The sequence below is a fragment of the Carex rostrata genome, chromosome 2 (assembly GCF_964058835.1).
Source record: "Carex rostrata chromosome 2, lpCarRost1.2, whole genome shotgun sequence".
Lineage (NCBI taxonomy): Eukaryota > Viridiplantae > Streptophyta > Magnoliopsida > Poales > Cyperaceae > Carex > Carex rostrata.
In genome coordinates, this window is record NC_135919.1 from 3,795,093 (window position 1) to 3,816,556 (window position 21,464).

A 21,464-nucleotide genomic window follows, 5' to 3' on the forward strand; every position below is an offset into this window, starting at 1 on the left:
ATAATTTGTGAGTTTTTAGGGTCTTTTATGTATCTTTTATGTATCTTTTATGTATTTTCTGTTTTAGGGTTTGTATTTAAACAGACGTCATGTCTTTTATGTATTTTCTGTTTTAGGGTTTGCACAAACCATTTATAAGAATAACAATAAATGAGCAATTTGGATGATATTTTATTTAGTGAGTGTTATTTGTAAATTAGTGTCGGCTTTTTAATAAATAGCCGACACTAAAAGTTAGTGTTAGTGTCGGCTATTTAATAAATAACCGACACTAATGCCTTACTTTTAGTGTCGGCTATTTAGAAAGTATTAGTATCAGCCCGATTTGTGTCACCTAATGTCCGACACTAATACCCATAAACAGCCGACACTAATTCCAAGTTCTCCACTAGTGTATATATATGTGTATGTGTATGTGTATGTGTATGTGTATGTGTATGTGTGTGTATGTATATGTTTGTGTGTGTGTGTTTGTGTGTGTGTGTGTATGTATATGTGTATATGTGTATATTATACATATATTATAAAAACCTTAATTAATGTTATATTTAGACTTGTGATATCCAACTGACAAATAAAATCAAAGTTCACTGAAAAAAAAAAAAAAAAAAATCATAGTTATAAAGAATTACGACATCACTTCGTAAATATATCAAATATTTTATTTTTTGGCATACACTCTAAATAAGAAAACTTTTTTTTCACAAAATTATTCAAATCAAAATACTAAAATCTTAATAAAAAAAATTTTAAAAAAAAAAAAAAAAAAAAAAATAGCATGGGGCGCCCCAGGGAGTGGCGCCTCACAGGCCTAGTGGGGCGCCCCAGGGGGTGGCGCCTCACTAGAGGAATGGGCCGCCCGTAATTCTGGCGGTCAGGGCATATTTAAAAAAAAATGGGAGACAGGGGCATTTTTAAAATTTTGATTTGTTTTAGGGATATTAATAAAAATGCTCGATTATAAACCGAGCCTCTGTGAAGTTCCGAATAAATACTTGGAAATCCTCAATTAAGCCCCGATGACAATCAAATGGAGATCTCCATAAATCCATCCACTGGACACAAAATTGTAGAAGAAGATGCTTATCTCGAACAAACTTCTGCTATGCATACTCTTCTTGTTTACTTTAGTGTTGTAAATTAATAATGGTATGCATTTCTCGGAAGAACGGTACGATTAATTGGTATGCTATTAATTAGAATTTTATGAATAATTTTGTGCTTTCATGAAAGTTATATATATGGATATACTTGTAATTATTAAAATTGATTAATTTAACTTATCAAATAAATTTATTTTAACTTAGTTTTATTGTAAATTAATAGAATTTTATGATATTGTCATTTACAAAAATTCAGATAAAACAAGACAAAGTATAGTACACTTAGCAAATATATGTAAAAAAAATAAAAAATAAAAATGACCAATTAATTGACAATATAAATGAAAAAATATACAATTAATTTGGAGTGAGTCTATGGTACTATGCATATTACGATTTGGCTCGTAATACAGCTCAATATTTGACATTTCAAAATCCTAACAGTCGATCCGAACTGTTCATCTTGTTCTCCATATTAATATGTGTTTGGAGACCAAATTTTACATTTGTTGAAATTTTCTTACTATTTTTTTAGATTTATTGAAAATCACTGTTTTTGAATGGTCCAGAATTTTCAGATCAAGTGATTTTCTAAATATCTAAAAAAATAGTAAAAAAATTTCAAAAAATGTAAAATTTGGTCTCCAAACACATATTAATATGGAGAACAAGATGAACGGTTCGGATCGACCATTAGGATTTTAAAAACTCGAATATTGAGCCGTAGCACAGAACAACCCGTGATATGCATAGTACCATAGACTCACTCATTAATTTGTAACAGTTTCATTAACGGCAACAAATAATTAGACAATTAGTCAGACTAAACAACCATCTTTTTACAACACTAGTTTACTCTAGTTAATAGCTTAGGGTAGAAATGAATCTGTCTATATAATTAGAACAGAGAATGTAATTACAATCAGTGCAATACAACCAGTGTTTTAAAATGCAATTTTGTTCATGCATGCGGAAGGCCACTGCATATCGCATATGCGGTATGCGGACGCATATGCGGATTTTAAAATAAAAATTCACGTATATATATATATATATATATATATATATATATATATATATATATATATATATATATATATATATATTTATATTCATATACTTGAATTTATTTTCACATAATGACATAACCAACAATAGTTTTTTGACTTTTTTCATATAAATTTTAATTAAAATACAATCAAATTATCAAAACCGCATGGAAGGATTGCATGGCCGCATATTTCAGTCCGCATGGCCACATATTCGGACCGCATGGCCGCATTTTTAATCCGCATATGCACCTTTTTTATTCCGCATGACAACATATTCGGACCGCATATGCGGTCGCATAGTCAAAACCGCATGGATATTCTGAGCACGGCTGCCGATCGCATACGCATATGTGGCCCATGCGGCCCCATTTTAAAACACTGAATACAACAAATGAATCGTTATTTTGTATATTCAAAGATAATTAACACCTGGTCGTCCAGAAAAAATTAGCACGACATTTCATAACATACTTTTTTGTTATGAATTTAATTAGTTTTGATAATATGTATATTTATTTAGAGGTGTTAGTACAAAAAAATTATTTTACGATAAATTTCATCTATTTCATAAAGGTAAGTAACATTTTATTTTCATATCCAAATTATATTTGAATTTGTTAAGATTTAAATCTGTATCTAAATATAAAAATTAAGACGGATATCAATATAAGTTTGATCACTGTCCAATCCGTTTTCACCCAAAAAAACGCGCGCGTTAGGTGGCCATCATTTCGTCTTGCACATTTTGACTTGAGGTCCTCTATAACTTCAAAATTATCAAGAGACAAATTTAAGCAACAAAAACCATAATATTATAAGAGAGAACACAAAAGGAGTTTACAAGAAATTAAGGAGATTACAAACAGAGTTCACAATAAAGCTTTTAATGAAATGGAAAAATATTAGATAACATGTCCCAAAATGAAAAAACACACACCAATTTAATGATAAATTATGCAAATATTTGTGCAAATTATATCCTAATTTTAAGGCTTAGTCGTTCTTAATAACTCTAGTATGAATTCTCCGCATCGATGCGATTTAGGAGGGAACTCGGAATAGCAGGAATAATGGCAACACTTATAATACCTTCAAGCATCAGTGCAAGTCCCCTGGTACAAAGTCCTGGTGCTGGACTCCACCATAGACCGCAACAAGGACCACCACCTCGTCTCCCGCATGGTGCATGCGTGAAGTACTTCTTGAACCCAACCAGTGCATCGCCTTGCGTTACGTTGAGAAACGGCATGAGCAACTCCACCTCAAGATACGCGTCACAACCTTCCTCGACTGGTATCCCAACCTTCTAGAAGTATACCCCGACAGGATCAAACCCACCTCGTCTCCGGTCCCTTTCCTCCGGCCTTCTCAACCCCTGCTCTCTTTTCTCTCTCGCGAGTCTGAGATCAGATCTATGAACGAACCCCTAGAGTTAGCTAAACTCTGTAAGTTGCTCATGATTTCGAAAGATCGTGCTTTACCAGTGGGGAAGATAGTTGACGTCAGGCAGTTGTTTGGTTTCCCTGACAACCTGCTCACCTCGTTCGTACCGAGGCATCCTGAATTGGTACAAAGTCGAATGAATCCTATGCCAAATCGGCGATCCAGTTGAGAGTAGGTGAGGAATCTGAGGCGATCGGGATTAGAGTCCGACCAAATTTTAACTCCAAATCACAATCTGTCAATAAAATGTAATCGGTGTCCGATAAATTAATATATCGAAAATGAAGAAACCAAATTGAAAGTTATCATTCTCTGAGACTAAGACTGAGACTATACTCCGAAACGAAGGATACATAATATGCCTCCTCATTCACAATTTACAATTGAGGACATATATAGTCATGTTAGATGACCTCAAGTCAAAAGATGTATTATCATTTTGACTTGGGTCATCGATGTAACTTTATTGTCAGGTCGATCGGCAGTCAACAAACAGGACAAATGTATTTCAATTGTAAATTGTTTTAAGTCTAGAAAATGATCAATTTCAGTTTGGTTTCTTCAATTTCTACTCATGTGGCACCGATTAATTACTACCTATATATACATACATAATTTGGTTCACAGATGGGGATTTCGATTTTGATTAGAAATATGTGTGGTCATCAAATTTAACAAAAGATGAACAAGTTAGTATAATTGTAGTTGTACGTACTTGATACTGGAAATCTACTTTTACGTGATCAAATGAATTGAAGTAATGTGATATAGCTAGGGGTGCTAACCGATCAGATCCGGATCCGTATTCAAAATTTTGCGGATTCATATATTCGGATATGGATAATTTAAGAATACAGATGTGGATATGGATATAAATTATGCAGATATGGATGGAAATATGATTTTAAAAATTATTTGTATTTGTAATTGTAATTTTTCAGATTTTGGATATCCGTGAAAACCTCAATCTACTACCCGCTACCAATTAGTTTTATTTTATTCCTTTTCTTACATTTTCTTATCACGAGTAGGGCTGCACAAAAAGTTCGTAGTTCATGATTCGATTTGACACTACAAGAATGAGACACTTTTCGCGAGGATAAAAAAGTGACTTTTTGCAACGGACTACTTTATTGTTCAGTTTTTTTTTTTTTTTTGCGACGGACTACTGTCATAAAATGTGTTTTTTTCCTCGCAAAAAATGTCTACTTTGTTGTAGTGTGAGTTTGATTCGAAAAAATTCCACAATTAATTCAATTTAAAATTAATTAGTTCTAAAACAAATAAAATCAATTCAGTTCAAATCTTATTCAAATCAAACTCAAACTTTGCCGAAGACATTAAATGCGAACTAGCTATTGTTCCCGTAGCGGGATCCCAATGGTCAGATTTAGTCAAAGCACTTTGTATAACGAGCCAGAAATTTATCGATTTTTCTTGAAAAAACAGATAAGACAAATATACTTCCTTTTACGAAAATCTTTAGAAGCTTCATGAAAACGTCAGCAGAAAAATGAGATTTAGGTCATTTAATTTGTACAAAACATGGTATTTTTATATGAGATGGACTTGGGTGAGACGCGGTGTATACGCGTTTATACTTCACGCCGTATTTTTATTTTGAAAGTCCAAACGACCGATCCGAACCGTTAGATGTTTAATCCATATTGAAATGTGCTTGGAAACTAAATTTTACATTTTTTGGAAATTTTTTACTATTTATTAAGCATTTTTGAAAGTCTGAAAATCCGGGTGAACAGTAAAAAACAGTAAAAATTTCTGAACCACCGGATCAGCGATATTTAAAGTGACTTAATAAATAGTAAAAAAATTTCAAAAAATGTAAAATTTGGTCTCCAAGCACATTTCAATATGGAGATCGTGTTGAGCGGTTCGGATCGGTTGTTTGAATTTTCAAAATGGCTAAACTGTACCATGGAGCACCAAACGCGTATACTCCGCGTCTCACCCAAGTCCATCTCTTTTTATATATTCTGATATCCTCCTCTAAATCTTGATATTTTAACATATTTTCAGTTTTATTAGATTTAGGGCTCAAAATTTTAATTATATTTATGAATTATTTTTGTTTGAAAAAAAATACTTTGTTGAATATATGTTAATTTTATTGCAATATATGAATTATGTATCTAAATGATATCCGTATTTGTATTTGTATCCGTTCAATATTGGATTTTTTTTATGTATTCATATCCATTTAATATTCAATATGTATCTGCATCCATATTCAAAAAATAAAAACGAATACATATATAGTTTTACCACTATTCCATCTGTATCCAGTCTGTTTGCAGCGCTAGATATATATAGCAAAGCTTAATTTGACCGTCCAACAATATGTTAGATAACTAACATTCTAAAAAAGTTATAATAATATGTTGGATTAAATTGTCAATTAAGTGATCCAGATAATGGATATAAATGTTTGAGAGTTTTTAATCTCTTGATGTCAAAATAAAGTTATAAAACTCATAGTGTCATCAAATAGCCGTACTTAAAATTATTTTGATTTTCCACTATTAATAGCAAACTAAATCTAATACATTCATCATGATATTCATTCGTCAAATAACAAACAATCTAACAGGTGAGATACCTGACACAATAATAGCTGTTGCTGGATTAGTGAAGCTCAACTCTTATCCTGCCCAAAATCACTTAATAGGAATTATCCTAGTTGAAGTCAAAGTGATAAAATCTGACCATCACATGAATCATGTTTTTGGTGCAATATATCTCAGAAAGCATATCCGCTTTAACATCTCTGGAATAAAGACTATACAAACTATTCCATACTGAATGATTAGTATGAAATTGAGAAATCATGATTAGCAGGTAGATGGAAACAGAAAATTAAGCTTGCAGAAAGTATTTGATTGGGTCTCAACGCATGAACAGTAGATTGATGGCATCATATATGGCTGTTAATAGTGAAAACTGGGCTTGAAAAAGTAACCGGCCCAAAATTCATCCATCATAACGGGCCTGCAATTAATTTTAGAAACCAATGCCTGTTGACAAAGGCAAGCTCAGCTCCTGTAGATTGGCTGATGCTAGCTGTGCTAATATTAGCTGGTTTACGGCTGCTGTTATCAAAACTGTTTGCACTTAAGGTGTTCGATGAAAATCCCAAGTGACTAATGGTAGCTGGACTACTTCGTAAATACATGGCACAACTCAAGTTCATTCAACCACAAAAGATATGTAGCCTGGATCTTAAATTGTTTTTTTTTTTTTATTAAGGTGGAAATGTTAATAACCTGATCACATGTATCTAACACTTAGGAAAATCAGTTCATAAAAAAAAATCACAATATAGATTAAACATCTAACGGTCTGAATTTGTTGTTTGGACATTACAAAATAAAAAAAAAGGCACGACAGCACCTTGGACAGAAATACTGCCGGCAGCAAATTAGCCGGACCCTACATATATATATATATATATAGAGAGAGAGAGAGAGAGAGAGAGAGAGAAAGAGAGATCGACTTGGGTGAGCCATGGAGCACCACGCGTTTGTATTTCACGCCGTATTTTCATTTTGAAAGTCCAAACAACCGATCCGAACCGTTAGATGTGATCTTCATATTGAAATGTGCTTGGAGATCAAATTTTACATTTTTTGGAATTTTTTTTACTATTTATTAAGCCACTTTAAAAATCTGAAAATCTGGATAAACAGTAAAAATTTCTGGACTGTCGGATCAGTGATTTTCAAAGTGGCTTAATAAATAGTAAAAATATTCCAAAAAATATAAAATTTTTTCTCCAAGTATATTTCAATATGGTGAACAAGATGAACGGTTCGGATCGGTTGTTTGGATTTTTAAAATAGCTAAAATGAGTCATAGCTCACCAACGCGAAATAAGCCATGACTCACCCAAGTCCATCTCTCTCTCTCTCTATATATATATAGTTACTTCACTATACTCATGCTATTGTTCCTTTTATATATGCTCTGAAATTTTTAATTTTACTATTAAAAAAAAATCAAATAATCATGAAACTGAAATCTGAAATTTTTTATTTTTGATACGGCCACTGCAACTTGAAGTTGCGGACAACAATTTTTTTTTTCAGTAGGTTTGACCACCCTATTTTGCTTGATGACTGAAACAGAGTGTTTTGATTGGCCAAAAAAATGGACCCCACAAATTTCAGTTGCAATGGGTAGAGTAGGAAAAAAAAAAGTTGTTGTCCGCAATTTGAAGTTGTGGACACTCTATTTCTGTCCGTAACTGCAAGTTGTAGCCATGTCAAAAATAAAATTTTCACAAATTTGTGATTATTTTTGTTTATCAAATTTCAAATATATGCTCAATCGATAAGCTACAGTAAGCTAACTGTTATCTATAGGTATGAACTTAATTTCCATCAAAATTAAGTCTATTATATTAAGTGAATAATTTGATTTTGCATCTATATATAAGTTTAACTTGTATTATATTGATAACAAAGACTTTAAAATTAAAGATGATTTTTTTAAAAAGTAAATTGAACTTTAAATGGACAAATTTACAGGTTGGTCCGAAACTTGGAGTGCTAGAAGCATATCGAACCACCCCACTTAATCTAATTTGAAGCTTGCAGTGGGAGGGTGTTGAATTTATGCAATTTCTGAGGAGAGATTATTTTGAGAAAACAATTATTTCATTTTGTTGTAATTCTTTACACTGTTACCATTCCTATATATATTACAAACATCTAAGCTACTGTTTTGTTACCGTTTGTACCTTGTACCTATGTACAGTATACCTATTTGTTGAATATATGCAAGGAGGCCCCTTTACTTCCTTGATTTAATCATAGCCTTCTATTTCGAGATCTATGATGATTATTAATCTGAGATCCTAGATCCTATTTCTCAACACTCCCCCTCAAGCTTGGAATGTATATATCATACAATCCTAGCTTGCTTGAAATTTTTTCAAATGAACTCGAGTCCAAGCCTTTGGTGAGGATATCCGCTAGTTGATCTTCACTCTTAACGTATGGTGTTTCTATTTCCTTTGCTTGAACTTTTTCTCTAATGAAGTGACAATCCACTTCTATATGTTTGGTTCGCTCGTGGAATACCGGATTCGATGCGATATGTCTTGCGGAGTTATTATCACAATACATCTTCATTGGTTGATCACAAGCAATACCTATTTCTTTGAGTAAATGTTTTATCAAAGTTAATTCGCATGCGGTTGACGCCATGGCACGATATTCCGCCTCCGCGCTAGACCGTGCCACAACGTTTTGTTTCTTGCTTTTCCATGTGACTAAATTTCCGCCTACAAATGTGCAAAAGCCGGTAGTGGATTTTCTATCAAAACTTCCAGCCCAATCTGCATCGGAATAGCCACATATGATATTAGAATTATTGTTTTTCATCCAAATTCCCTTGCCGGGATTTTTCTTTAAATACCTTAAAATTCTATTTATTGCCTCTAGGTGTGGAGTTCTTGGCGAGTGCATGAATCTACTAATTTGGCTTACGGAAAAAGAAATATCCGGACGGGTGACCGTTAGATAAATTAGCTTTCCAACTAGCCTTTGAAATTGGTTTATGTCTTTAATTGGTTCACCATCCTCATCATTTAATTTATGCCGGTTATCAATTGGGGTAGAGATTGGTTTGCATCCTAATTTACCGGTTTCCTTTAAGAGGTCTAAAGTATACTTTCTTTGGGAGATGAAGAGTCCCAATTTTGAATGTGCTACCTCTATTCCTAGAAAATATTTTAAATATCCAAGGTCTTTGATGTCAAATTTTTCCTTTAATTGGCTTTTAACTCTTTTAATTTCTTCTACGTTATTTCCGGTAACTATAATATCATCTACATATACTAGTACAAGGGTTATATTTTCTCCATCATTTTTAATAAATAATGAATGATCGGCACTACAAATTTTAAACTTGCAAGAAATTAAATAAGAGCTAAGTTTTTCATACCATGCCCGTGGAGATTGCTTCAATCCATAAATCGATTTATTTAACCTACAAACTAAATTAGAATTGTTTTCCAATTTATGGCCGGGTGGTAGGTTCATATATACCTCTTCTTCAAGTGTTCCTTGAAGAAAGGCGTTTTTTACATCCATTTGGTACAAATTCCAATTGTTATTCGTCGCAATAGAAAATAAAATTCTAACGGTATTCATTTTAGCTACCGGGGCAAAGGTTTCATTGTAATCTATTCCATATGTTTGAGTATACCCTTTGGCAACTAATCTAGCCTTGTACCGTTCTATGGTACCATCACTATTATATTTGGTTTTGTATACCCATTTGCAACCAACGGGTTTTTTGTTTTTTGGTAATTGTACAATTACCCATGTCCCATTTTTTTCAAGAGCTCTTAGTTCTTCCTTCATGGCGCCACACCATACCGGATCAATTATGGCTTCTTGGTAGTTATTTGGTTCTAGTGTTCTCTCAATGGAGGTGAGAAATGCATTATAAGAAGAAGAAATATTTTTATATGATATGAATTCTTGTATAGGGTATTGCACCGTATAGGTCTCATAGTCTCTAAGTCTAGTGGACGGTATTGGTGTTCTTATGGACCGTCTAACTTCTTGATTTTCTTCTATCTCATTATCATTGGTTTCAATATTTTCTATTGTTTCTTCAACAACACTTGTCTCAACCTCTTGGTTATTATCTTGTGTAACTAATTGGTCATTTACATGAGGTAGTACCGTTGGTTCCAAATTTATTTGGTCACTTGCATGTGGTGTCTCACTCATTTCCATTGTTTTGAAATATGACTTATCTTCACAAAATATAACGTCTCTAGACGTAAATAATTTTTTTGTTATAGGATCATAACACTTATATCCCTTTTTAAATGAGGAATATCCCAAAAAAATGGTTTTGGTTGACATATAGTCAAATTTATCTTTTCTTTTAATTTTTACAAAGCATACGCAACCAAATACTCTTAGATAATCAAAATTAATTTTTCGTTGGTAAAGGATTTCCATTGGACTTTTATTTTGTAAAATAACGCTTGGTAATCTATTTATTAAATGAGTGGCGCAAAGGATGGCATCCGACCAAAATTTTTTTGGAACATTATTTTGAAATAGTAATGCACGTGTCATTTCCAATAGATGTCTATTTTTTCTTTCCGACACTCCATTTTGCTCGGGAGTGTTTATGCAAGTAGTTTGATGTATGATTCCTTTTTCTTTACAAAACGTTGTGAAATTTTTGTTTACAAATTCCGTTCCATTATCCGATCTAAAAATTTTAAGTTTTGCATCAAATTGATTTTCTATGAGACATAGAAATTCTTGAAAGCAATTGAAAACCTCATCTTTTGATTTTAATAAATACAACCAAGTAGTTCTAGAAAAATCATCAATAAATATAACAAAATATTTGAATCCATTATAAGAGTTAATTGGGGCCGGACCCCATACATCGGAGTGAACTAAATCAAACAATGCTTCACTTTTGCTATTTGATTGGAAAAAAGGAAGCTTTGTTTGTTTTGCCAACTTGCATATATCACAATTGATACAATTTGAAAATGAAAAATCTAGTGCACTATTTAAAATCTTGATGGAAGGATGCCCAAGCCTCTTATGCCAAAGGTCTTGGTTAATAGATTTAGCGGAAGCACAAACGTTTAATTCTTGTAAATTCAAGAGATAGTGTCCATTTTCAAGAAAACCTTCCCCAATCTTCCTCCCGGTTTCCCGGTCCTGAAAGATAACATTTTTATATGAGAAAATTACGTCACAATTAAACTCATATGTTAGTTTTTTTACGGAAATTAGATTTATAGGGAATGTATCAAGATATAGAACATTATGAACTTTTTTGTTAAAGATATCAATTTCTCCTACACCATTAATTTGTGCTTTCATACCGTTGGCCACTAATACAAATTGATTATTTTTTGCAATGTCTAAATTTGTAAGAAGGTCTTTATTTCCAAACATATGGTCAGTGGCACCGCTATCTATAATTATTTGATTATACAAATTTAAATAATTTGAGTTAGAGACAATACCACAAGTGTTGTTTGAATTTTTCTTGGAGAACCACACAGAGAACTGCTCAAAAAACTGCTGCATCGGATCTGACCCGCTTGACCCGCCAGCGCCATCTGGGTTAGACCCTGGTTCACTTGAACCAATCATTTTTATTGGCCGGTTGGGTTCAGTTTGAGCAGAAAAGCCCCCACGCGACTCAGTCCCTTTCTTTCTCTTCTTCCCTTCATTCCAGTCCCCCATTTTCACGTCTCCCCCTCCCCTCTTTGAATCCCACCACTTCGGCCTGAGATGTGGGTGAAGAAAATAGCATTTTTCGGCTTGGTGACCCTCCTTTTTGCAGTGAGAGCATCTATCTCCCTTGATACTTGATCGGTTTGAGTAATTTGGGAAGTTAGGGTTTTTTCCGAAATTGGGGTTTTTTGTGGCAAAGCTATGAGTCTCGTGTCCCTCGCTGCCACCGACTTGTGGACCACTCATAGCAAGCCGTCGGCTTTCTTCTTGCTCCACCATGGTGGTAATTTGAGCAAAGGAGGGAAGGGAAGTTGTTAAAAGAAGTTGTGATTTCACGGCTTCATAGCTTGGATTGAGACCCGCGAGATATTGGAAGATTTTATCTTCTTCTTCTCTCTGAATGGCTATTGGATCTGGTATGGGTGGCCGATAAACTCGAAGTTCATGCCATTTCTTTTGAAGAGCACCCAGGTACTCTATATTACTCCTTGACCCTTGTTGTTCTTGCTGGATTTCTAGTTTTAATCGATAAATGTGGGAATTGTTGTTTTGTCAGCCATACATCGTTTTTATGCCTTCCCACAGTGAGAAAGCTGTTTCATGGCCAAGGAATATTTCTGAAACACTCGGCTCCATGGATTGCATGATCCATGTCATGACTCTGTCATTCTTAGATTGCCACTGTTTTCTTGCCTTTTTTTCGGCCTCAGTTGCCTCATCTTTCTTTTTTGGAACCGGCTTTACAGACTCTCCTGTGATGAATTCTAAAACCTCTCTTCCACTGAGAGATAATCTTGCGGCACTTGCCCATGAGAGATAGTTTTGGCCGTTGAGCAATGAGTTTGTGAGTTTTGAGGTATTGGCGGCTTCTTTCGAATGCTGCCCCTCTGAAGCCATCTCTTTGACGTGCTAGACTTCTGTTTATGGGTTTTGATTTTGCTTGTGTATATACCAGTTTTGCTGGTAAGAATTTGGAAGAGATTTTTTCGGTCACAGAGACTGATGCTCTGATACCATGTTGAATTTATGCAATTTCCGAGGAGAGATTATTTTGAGAAAACAATTATTTCATTTTGTTCTAATTCTTTACACTGTTACCATTCCTATATATATTACAAACATCTAAGCTACTGTTTTGTTACCGTTTGTACCTTGTACCTATGTACAGTATACCTATTTGTTGAATATATGCAAGGAGGCCCCTTTACTTCCTTGATTTAATCCTAGCCTTCTATTTCGAGATCTATGATGATTATTAATCTGAGATCCTAGATCCTATTTCTCAACACTCCCCCTCAAGCTTGGAATGTATATATCATACAATCCTAGCTTGCTTGAAATTTTTTCAAATGAACTCGAGTCCAAGCCTTTGGTGAGGATATCCGCTAGTTGATCTTCACTCTTAACGTATGGTGTTTCTATTTCCTTTGCTTGAACTTTTTCTCTAATGAAGTGACAATCCATCTAATTATATTGTCATTTTTACTTAAATTAAAACAAATTTGACGTACGTCGGCCCCAAAATTAACCTGATCAAGCTTGTGAAGAAATAATAATTTGAATAATTTTTTAATAAGTATGACAGATTTTTATTCTCAAAACCAGAGATCATTTGTGCTTCTAGGGTTATATATATATATATATATATATATATATATATATATATAGAGACTAATATGCATTCGGTAGCATATGGACTGAAGTGCTACCAGTTCAAATTTGAAATTTTAAAATTCAAAAAGTCAATTTGAACCGTTCATCTTGTTCTCCATATTAATATGTGCTTGGAGACCAAATTTTACATTTTTCTGAATTTTTTTACTATTTATTAAGCCACTTTGAAAATTGTTGATTCAACGGTGGCTTAACAAAACAGTAAAATCAGAAGCCACCGTTCCATTCAAAAACATTTCTGATGTGGATTAGTGGTGAGTATTCCACTAAAAGCAAATCAGTTGTGCCTGTATATCATTTGAAGCCACCAATACATCAAAAGTATTAAGTTGCAAATTAGTTGTGCCTGCATATCATTTGAAGTTAAAGCATAATTTCTGATGAAGTACCATTTATATGACTAGTACCACAGAATTTTATTTATAAAAGCCTTCGACTTTATATTCCTTCCGTTCCATGCAAAAACAATCTATATTATCAAAGATTAAATAATATAACAGTCGGATTAGTGTTTTTTTAATAATTAGTTAACATTTGTATTCTCGAAATAAATCTTGTGGACCATTTGTCACGACCCTGCTGCTGGACCAGGGATCGCGACAAGAGAGGCATTCTTGCATCCATTCTTCGTCTCGTTAACCTACGTCGCAAACAAAAAATAACAAACAAGAAACAATACAAAGTCAGTTACAAAGCTTAGTAACCGGTTATTTAACGACATGCTTCTCTATAATTAGCTTATTCAAACACCCATTCAAATAGACTGGATTAATTCACACAAATTAATATCAAATTATGCCTCAATATTTAACGATGATAGTACCTGGGTCTAGGTTATCAGTAAAACAAGTCACACAATATTTACACTTTTGGAATATCTATCACAGACGATTCCCACATTCACAGTACACACAATCTCATCAGTTCAATCAAATTCGAACCTCAGACCCGCTATCCCGTTAAATATGCCATCATAATCCAATACCCAGTTCAATAATCAATTCAATCATACAAATCGAAAAAACAGATTATAGAGAAGTCTGGTTATCTGTTAGTGATCAATCCAGAAAATTCAAGTCAAACTACAATGATTGTTCAGAATCAACGCAACGTAATTCAAATTCCAATTGAACATATAATCAAATAAAATAAATATCAAAAGATTTCTCTTCATTTTTCTTTGTTCTTTCTCATTTCTCTTTTTTTCAATCTTTATTTCATTTTCACTTATGAATTTAAAAAGAGAGGGGTGATTTTATCCATAGACCGGTCAACAGCAGTAGGAAATTTTACCATGCATAAGCCACGTGGAACTAGTGCATGCCATCTCATTTTTTCCTTTTTTTTCTTTTTCAAAATTTAAGATTTTTACATTAGTAACTTTAAAAATGTGCAATATTATAAATAACTCCAATATAAATTATAAAAATATAATTAAAATTATCAGATGTTACAACATTGCACTGGATTAATTATTAGTAGGCATAAGGCTCGCCTCCAGTCAAATTTAATCATATAAAAAGTTGGATGATCACTACATGATTTAACAAAAATATACGTGTGAACATGTTCTTAGAGCCATATGTATCACGAATTGTTGTGTCTTAGTACTGACTTAGTACCTCAAAGAGTTGACGTTTCCTGGTGTCTCAGTACCTTGCATAATTAATCTCAGGATATCAACGCAACACCTAGCTACTTGTATAAGTAGGTGCAACTAGAAGACTTTATCACGAATTGGACTCAAGTCGCTCATTACAACTCGAACTCAATCGGTTGAGTACCTGCGTCCCATGAGCAATATATATACGAGTTTGTACTTTTTGTATAAATTTTATGAATGTACACAACTATATATGTTTGTACTGGTGAAATAGTGATTAGATGGCAAACAAAACTTTGAGTGATAACACAAAAGATAGCATCTAACGGTCTTTCAACTCTTTAAGTTCCTTAATTAAATTTTTTCAGTTGAACAGTTTAAAATTCAAAGTACTAGACTTTTCAATTCGATCGAGTCAACTCGACTAGCCCACTATTTTCCTGACTTGAATTCCAGTGACCCTTGACTCAAGCTAACTTAGCTCGGACCGACCACACATTAATCCTCTTTGGGCCCCTCGTGAAAATATGGTATATGGCACTCATTCCATATCCAATCTCTTCAACGACGATCTAATCTCGTTTTGAAAGGAGAGAACCAAAGAATTTTCCAAGAAAACCCAACCACATTAATTTTGTAATAAGTAGTAGTTATAATGCTTAATTTTAATAAAATAATAATCAAATGTTACAGAAAAAGATGATCATATAATTAACCATGCATCCGGCAAATTCGCCTTATACATGTTTTTCTTTCCTTAACGAAATTTTAGTAGGCACTTTGCCTGCTATTTCAGTTCACAAAAAATAGAAAATTTTGTAATTTTTTTGTCGACGATTGAAATGATTGTCTAACAATTTTAGTTACTAATAAAATCATCTCGATCAATCTGTTGGATAACCTTAGCATCAAATCCGATTTTTTTATTAATAGAAAAATAAATAAAAATATTTCGAAATATATAGGAGTAGGTTTCTAGAAATTTTTTTAAATATATGTATATGAACGGTGTCATTCCATCCAGCTAATTTCATCATTAATCACGCAAAATTGCTGAACGTGATAGACGGGATAAACCATCCAATTCTTCCATTATTTCAAAATTTAACCAAATCGTACCCCTATTTGGATTTTTTATTTATTTATTTTCTATTAATAAAAAAATATATCCCTATCATCAAATTTCTATGATTTTTTCCCATTTTTATTCTCTGAATATGAAGTGATATAGAACTGTGCAAGCAACAGTGTGGCGAACCAAATATACTGCAGTACGTGTGCCATGCGCGTGCGATCTTGTTGTAGATTTCATGTAGAAGGATAAAGTTACTTATTTTTATGCCAACAATAGAAAAGCTTTATATATTTATATATGTAAATTTTGATATTTAAACACTTATTTTGTCTACAGAATCTTTTACTAATCAAAGCTTCCAGAACGTGTAGCTTTCATCTGCAATTTTCATTACTCAATTTATCACTTGAACAAAATTTATGCGATTGTTGGACAATCGAGAGGAGGTTTCACTATGGAAAATTCAGCAATTGAAGTCTCTCGTCGAAATGAAAAATACTTCACCAATTACATTCCAAATTTGTGGAAGAAATTTGATAACAGTTTGTAATTTTGTTTGTATAATTACATTGCTGTGAAAACACTGCTTTTCTAATTTGAATCATTAATAATTACATTGCAGGCCAATACATCAAAAGTATTAAGTTGCAAATTAGTTGTGCCTGTATATCATTTGAAATAAAAGCATAATTTCTGATGAAGTACCATTTATATGACTAGTACCACAGAGAATTTTATTTATAAAGCATTCGACTTTAATTTATATATTCCTTCCGTTCCATACAAAAACAATCTATAAAAAAAATCATGAAAGATTAAATAATATAACAGTCGGATTAGTGTTTTTTTAATAATTAGTTAACATTTGTATTCTCAAAATAAATATTGTAGAACATTTGTCACGACCCTGCCGCCGAGCCAAGGATCGCGACAAGAGAGGCACCCTTGCATCCATTCTTCGTCCTGTCAACTTACGTCACAAACAGAAAATAACAAACAAGAAACAATATGGAGTCAGCTACACAGCTCAGTAACCGGTTATTTAACGACACGCTTCTCTATAATTGACTTATTCAAACAACCATTCAAACAAACTAGATTAATCCACACAAATTAATATCAAATTATGCTTGCATAGTTAACGATGATAGTATCTAGGTCTAGAACTCTAGATTATCAGTAAAACAAGTCACACAGTATTCACACTTTTGGAATGTCTGCCACAGACAATTCCCACATTCACAGTACACACAATCTCATCAGTTCAATCAAATTCAAAACTCAGATCCGCTATTCCGTTAAATATCCCCTCATAATCCAATACCTAGTTCAATCATCCAATTCAACCATACAAATCGAAAACACATATTATAGAGAAGTTTGATTACCTGTTAGCGATCAATCAAGAAAATTCAAGTCAAACTGCAATGATTGTTCAAAATCAACGCAACGTAATCGGAATTTCAATTGAAAATATAATCAAATAATAATAAATATCAAAAGATTTCTCTTCATTTTTCTTTGTTCTTTCTCATTTCACCTTTTTTCAATCTTTATTTCATTTTCACTTATGAATTTACAAAGAGAGGGTTGATTTTATCCATAGACGGTCAATAGCAGTAGAAAATTTTATCATGCATAAGCCACGTGGAACTAGTGCCATCTCATTTTTTTTTCTTTTTTTTTTCAAAGTTTAAGATTTTCACATTAGTAACTTTAAAATTTTGCAATATTATAAAAATATAATTAAAATTATCAGATGTTAACATTGCACTGGATTAATTATTAGTAGGCATAAGGATCGCCTCCAGGTAAATTAATTTCATCTTATAAAAAGTTGGATTATCACTACAAGATTTAACAAAAATATACGTGTGAACACTTTCTTAGAGCTATAGGTATCACGAATTGTTGTCTTAGTACTGTCTTAGTACCTCAAAGAGTTGACGTTTCCTGGTGTCACAGTACCTTGCATAATTAATCTCAGGATATCATCGCAACACCTAGCTACTTGTATAAGTAGGTGCAACTAGAAGACTTTACTGAACCATTGAGAGCTTCTCACATTAACTAATAAAGATGCACTATTTCTCACTCAATTTCCTCCTCCTCGTATTCATTCAAGCCTTCTTGGCAAATTGTTGTATTGAGCATGAGAGAGATGCACTGCTGGAATTCAAAGCTGGTGTCAATGATACGAGCAGTTGTTTGGCTTCATGGAATGGCGAAAAATGCTGCAACTGGGCAGGGATCCGTTGCAACAATCAAACAGGTCATGTTGTCAAACTAAACCTTCGAAATACCTATGTAGATTACTCCTTTGATGATTGGATCTACCATAGTTTGGTAGGCAAAATCAGCCCATCTTTGATATTTCTTAGTGATCTGAAACACTTGGATCTCAGCTTCAATAATTTTAATGGGAGTAAATTTCCAGAATTTATCAGCGCATTTAGAAACTTAAAGTATCTCAATTTGTCTTGTACGTACTTATCTGGAACGATACATCCTCAACTTGGGAACCTTTCTAGATTAATGTACTTGGATCTTAGCAATGATGTTGAATACGAATACCACCTCAACCAATTTTCGATTGTTTTTATGTTGAACACGGATACATGGTGGTTACCTAATCTGAGGAATCTAAAACATATGGAAATGTTAGGAGTTGATTTTAAAGATTCAAATGATTGGGTGGAAACTTTGAATAAACTATCATCACTTGAAGTGTTAGTTTTGTACGAAAACAATTTAACTAATATTCCACAATCAATCCCTTTGGTGAACTTCACCTCCCTCAGAGTGCTTCATCTTTCTTATCAAAATTTCAATACCACCATACCCATTTGGGTGGGCAGTTTACATAGTTTAAATGTTCTAATTCTCGAAGAGTGTAACCTGGTGGGGCCATATCCCGCTATACTGGGAAATCTAACTTCTCTAAACAAACTTGCACTCAATTATAATTCACTTGTTGGCATGGTAACACCACTACATAGTCTAACAAAATTAACCGACTTATCTTTATGTGGCAACAATATAGAAGGTGATATTAGGGAGTTATTATTGGGCAAGTTGTCAAATTACACATTGGGGAATCTGGAGTATTTAGATCTTTCGTCAACTAACTTATCTGGAACTTTGACCGGGTGGATAACGGACATGACAAGTGTAACTCATCTTGACCTTAACTATAATAACCTGAGTGGTACAATACCAATTGATATTGGAAATTTAACAAATCTTGTCTATCTTGATCTTGGTTCTAACTCCCTCACAGGACTACTATCAGAAACTCATCTAACTAGTTTGTTAAAACTAAAAACTTTATACCTCGGATATAACAACGTAACTATTTTAGTTGATAGTGATTGGACCCCTTCTTTCCAACTGAATAGTATCGATTTGAGTTCATGCAAACTAGGGCCAAAATTTCCCTCTTGGCTCCGAAGACAAGTAGAAATTCAGGATCTATACCTCACACACACGGGAATTGATGGTAGTATACCCAATTGGCTCTGGAGTTTATCTTCACTTAGCAGTCTTGATTTGTCAAGAAACTTACTTAGAGGGAAGTTACCAGCCAGCTTGGTACACATGACCAAACTCAAGGATATTGATTTGAGTAATAATCGACTTGAGGGCAAATTACCATTTCTTCCTACAAGTTTGAAGTACCTATTTCTTTCCAATAACTCCTTTTCGGGACAATTGCGTAAAATCCGTAGGTCACCATATAAGAATAAACTGATTGTCTCGAACAATAACACTGTTGAAATGGTAGAGTTGTTTCCTTGCGGATTAGCTAATTTGTATTATCTTGATCTCTCGAGTAATAATTTATCTGGGCATCTTCCTCCTTGCTGGTCTAACATCAGTTCCAAAGTAAATATTGTAAATCTTGCAAATAATAGGCTCTCTGGAGTTGTGCCCAGCTCTTTGAGTTGTTCAATCACACTAAGAGTGCTTCAGTTTGCAAACAATAGTTTAACTGGAGAGTTTCCAATTGATTTGCAATTTTGCAATGGATTACAACTGCTTGATCTTGGAGAAAATAATTTTCACGGAATAATACCAGATTGGATAGGAGAAAGCTTTCAGCAGTTGCAAATTCTAAGGTTGCAGACCAATTTATTTTCTGGTAATATCCCCTCAAAATTGACACAACTCAATAATCTACTATTCTTAGATCTTTCCAATAACTACCTTAGTGGCCCACTGCCAAGAGGTTTGGATAATTTTACTTTGATGAGTCAATTGTTCTCAGCGACATATCTTTATTTAGATATGAGTGCAATTGTAATTACCAAAGGGTTGATCCTTGAGTATGATTATGGAGGCCTTTTATATTTTAAGAGTATGGATTTGTCAAACAATAATCTAACAGGTGAAATACCTCAGGAGATAGTTGTTCTTAATGGTTTATTCAATCTAAACTTGTCCCACAATCACTTAATAGGAAACATTCCGCTTGAAATCAGAAATATGACATCTCTAAAATCAGTCGACTTCCACAAGAATAACCTATTAGGGACTATCCCACAAAGCATATCTACTTTATACTCTTTGGAAGTACTTGATTTTTCTTATAATAATCTATCTGGGCACCTTCCTCCTTGCTGGTCTAACATCAGTGGCGTAGTAAATCTTGAAAATAATAGGCTCTCTGGAGTTGTGCCCAGCTCTTTGAGTTGTTCAGTCACACTAAGAGTGCTTCATCTTGCAAACAACAATTTAACTGGAGAGTTTCCATTTGATTTGCAATTTTGCAGTGGATTACTACTGCTTGATCTTGGAGAAAATAATTTTCAAGGGATTATACCAGATTGGGTAGGAGAAAGCTTTCAGCAGTTGAAAATTCTAAGTTTGCAGTCCAATTTATTTTCTGGTAATATCCCATCCAAATTGACACAACTCAATGATCTACGACTGTTAGATCTTTCCAATAACAACCTTTCTGGACAGCTGCCAAGAGGTTTGGATAATTTTACTTCAATGAGTCAATTGTTCTCGTTGAGAAATGGTGATAATGATAATTATTATTATTATATGAGGGTAATTGCAATTAACAAAGGGTTGATCCTTGAGTATGATTATCGAGAACTTTCATTTTTGAAGAGTATGGATTTGTCAAAAAATAATCTAACCAGTGAAGTACCTCAGGAGATAGTTTTTCTTGCTGGTTTAGTGAATCTAAATTTGTCCCACAATCACTTAATAGGAAACATTCCGCTTCAAATCGGAAATATGACATCTCTAGAGTCA

General features: G+C 33.5%; 3 protein-coding genes across 4 annotated transcripts in view; 2 read left to right on the forward strand and 1 right to left on the reverse strand.

The window, feature by feature from the left end:
- LOC144569577 (uncharacterized) overlaps positions 1 to 21,464 on the forward strand; it is a 48,852-nt gene that overhangs the window by 12,616 nt on the left and 14,772 nt on the right. The gene's annotated exons all lie outside the window — the stretch shown is intronic.
- The window catches only part of LOC144569609 (1-(5-phosphoribosyl)-5-[(5-phosphoribosylamino)methylideneamino] imidazole-4-carboxamide isomerase HISN3, chloroplastic-like), an 85,650-nt gene that overhangs the window by 9,406 nt on the left and 54,780 nt on the right, over positions 1 to 21,464 (reverse strand). The gene's annotated exons all lie outside the window — the stretch shown is intronic.
- On the forward strand, positions 18,266 to 21,340 carry LOC144550639 (receptor-like protein EIX2). Its single transcript, XM_078298625.1, has 2 exons — positions 18,266 to 21,174; positions 21,318 to 21,340. Exons 1-2 carry the CDS (start codon positions 18,279 to 18,281, stop codon positions 21,338 to 21,340), a joined length of 2,919 nt encoding a protein of 972 aa, XP_078154751.1. The 5' UTR covers positions 18,266 to 18,278.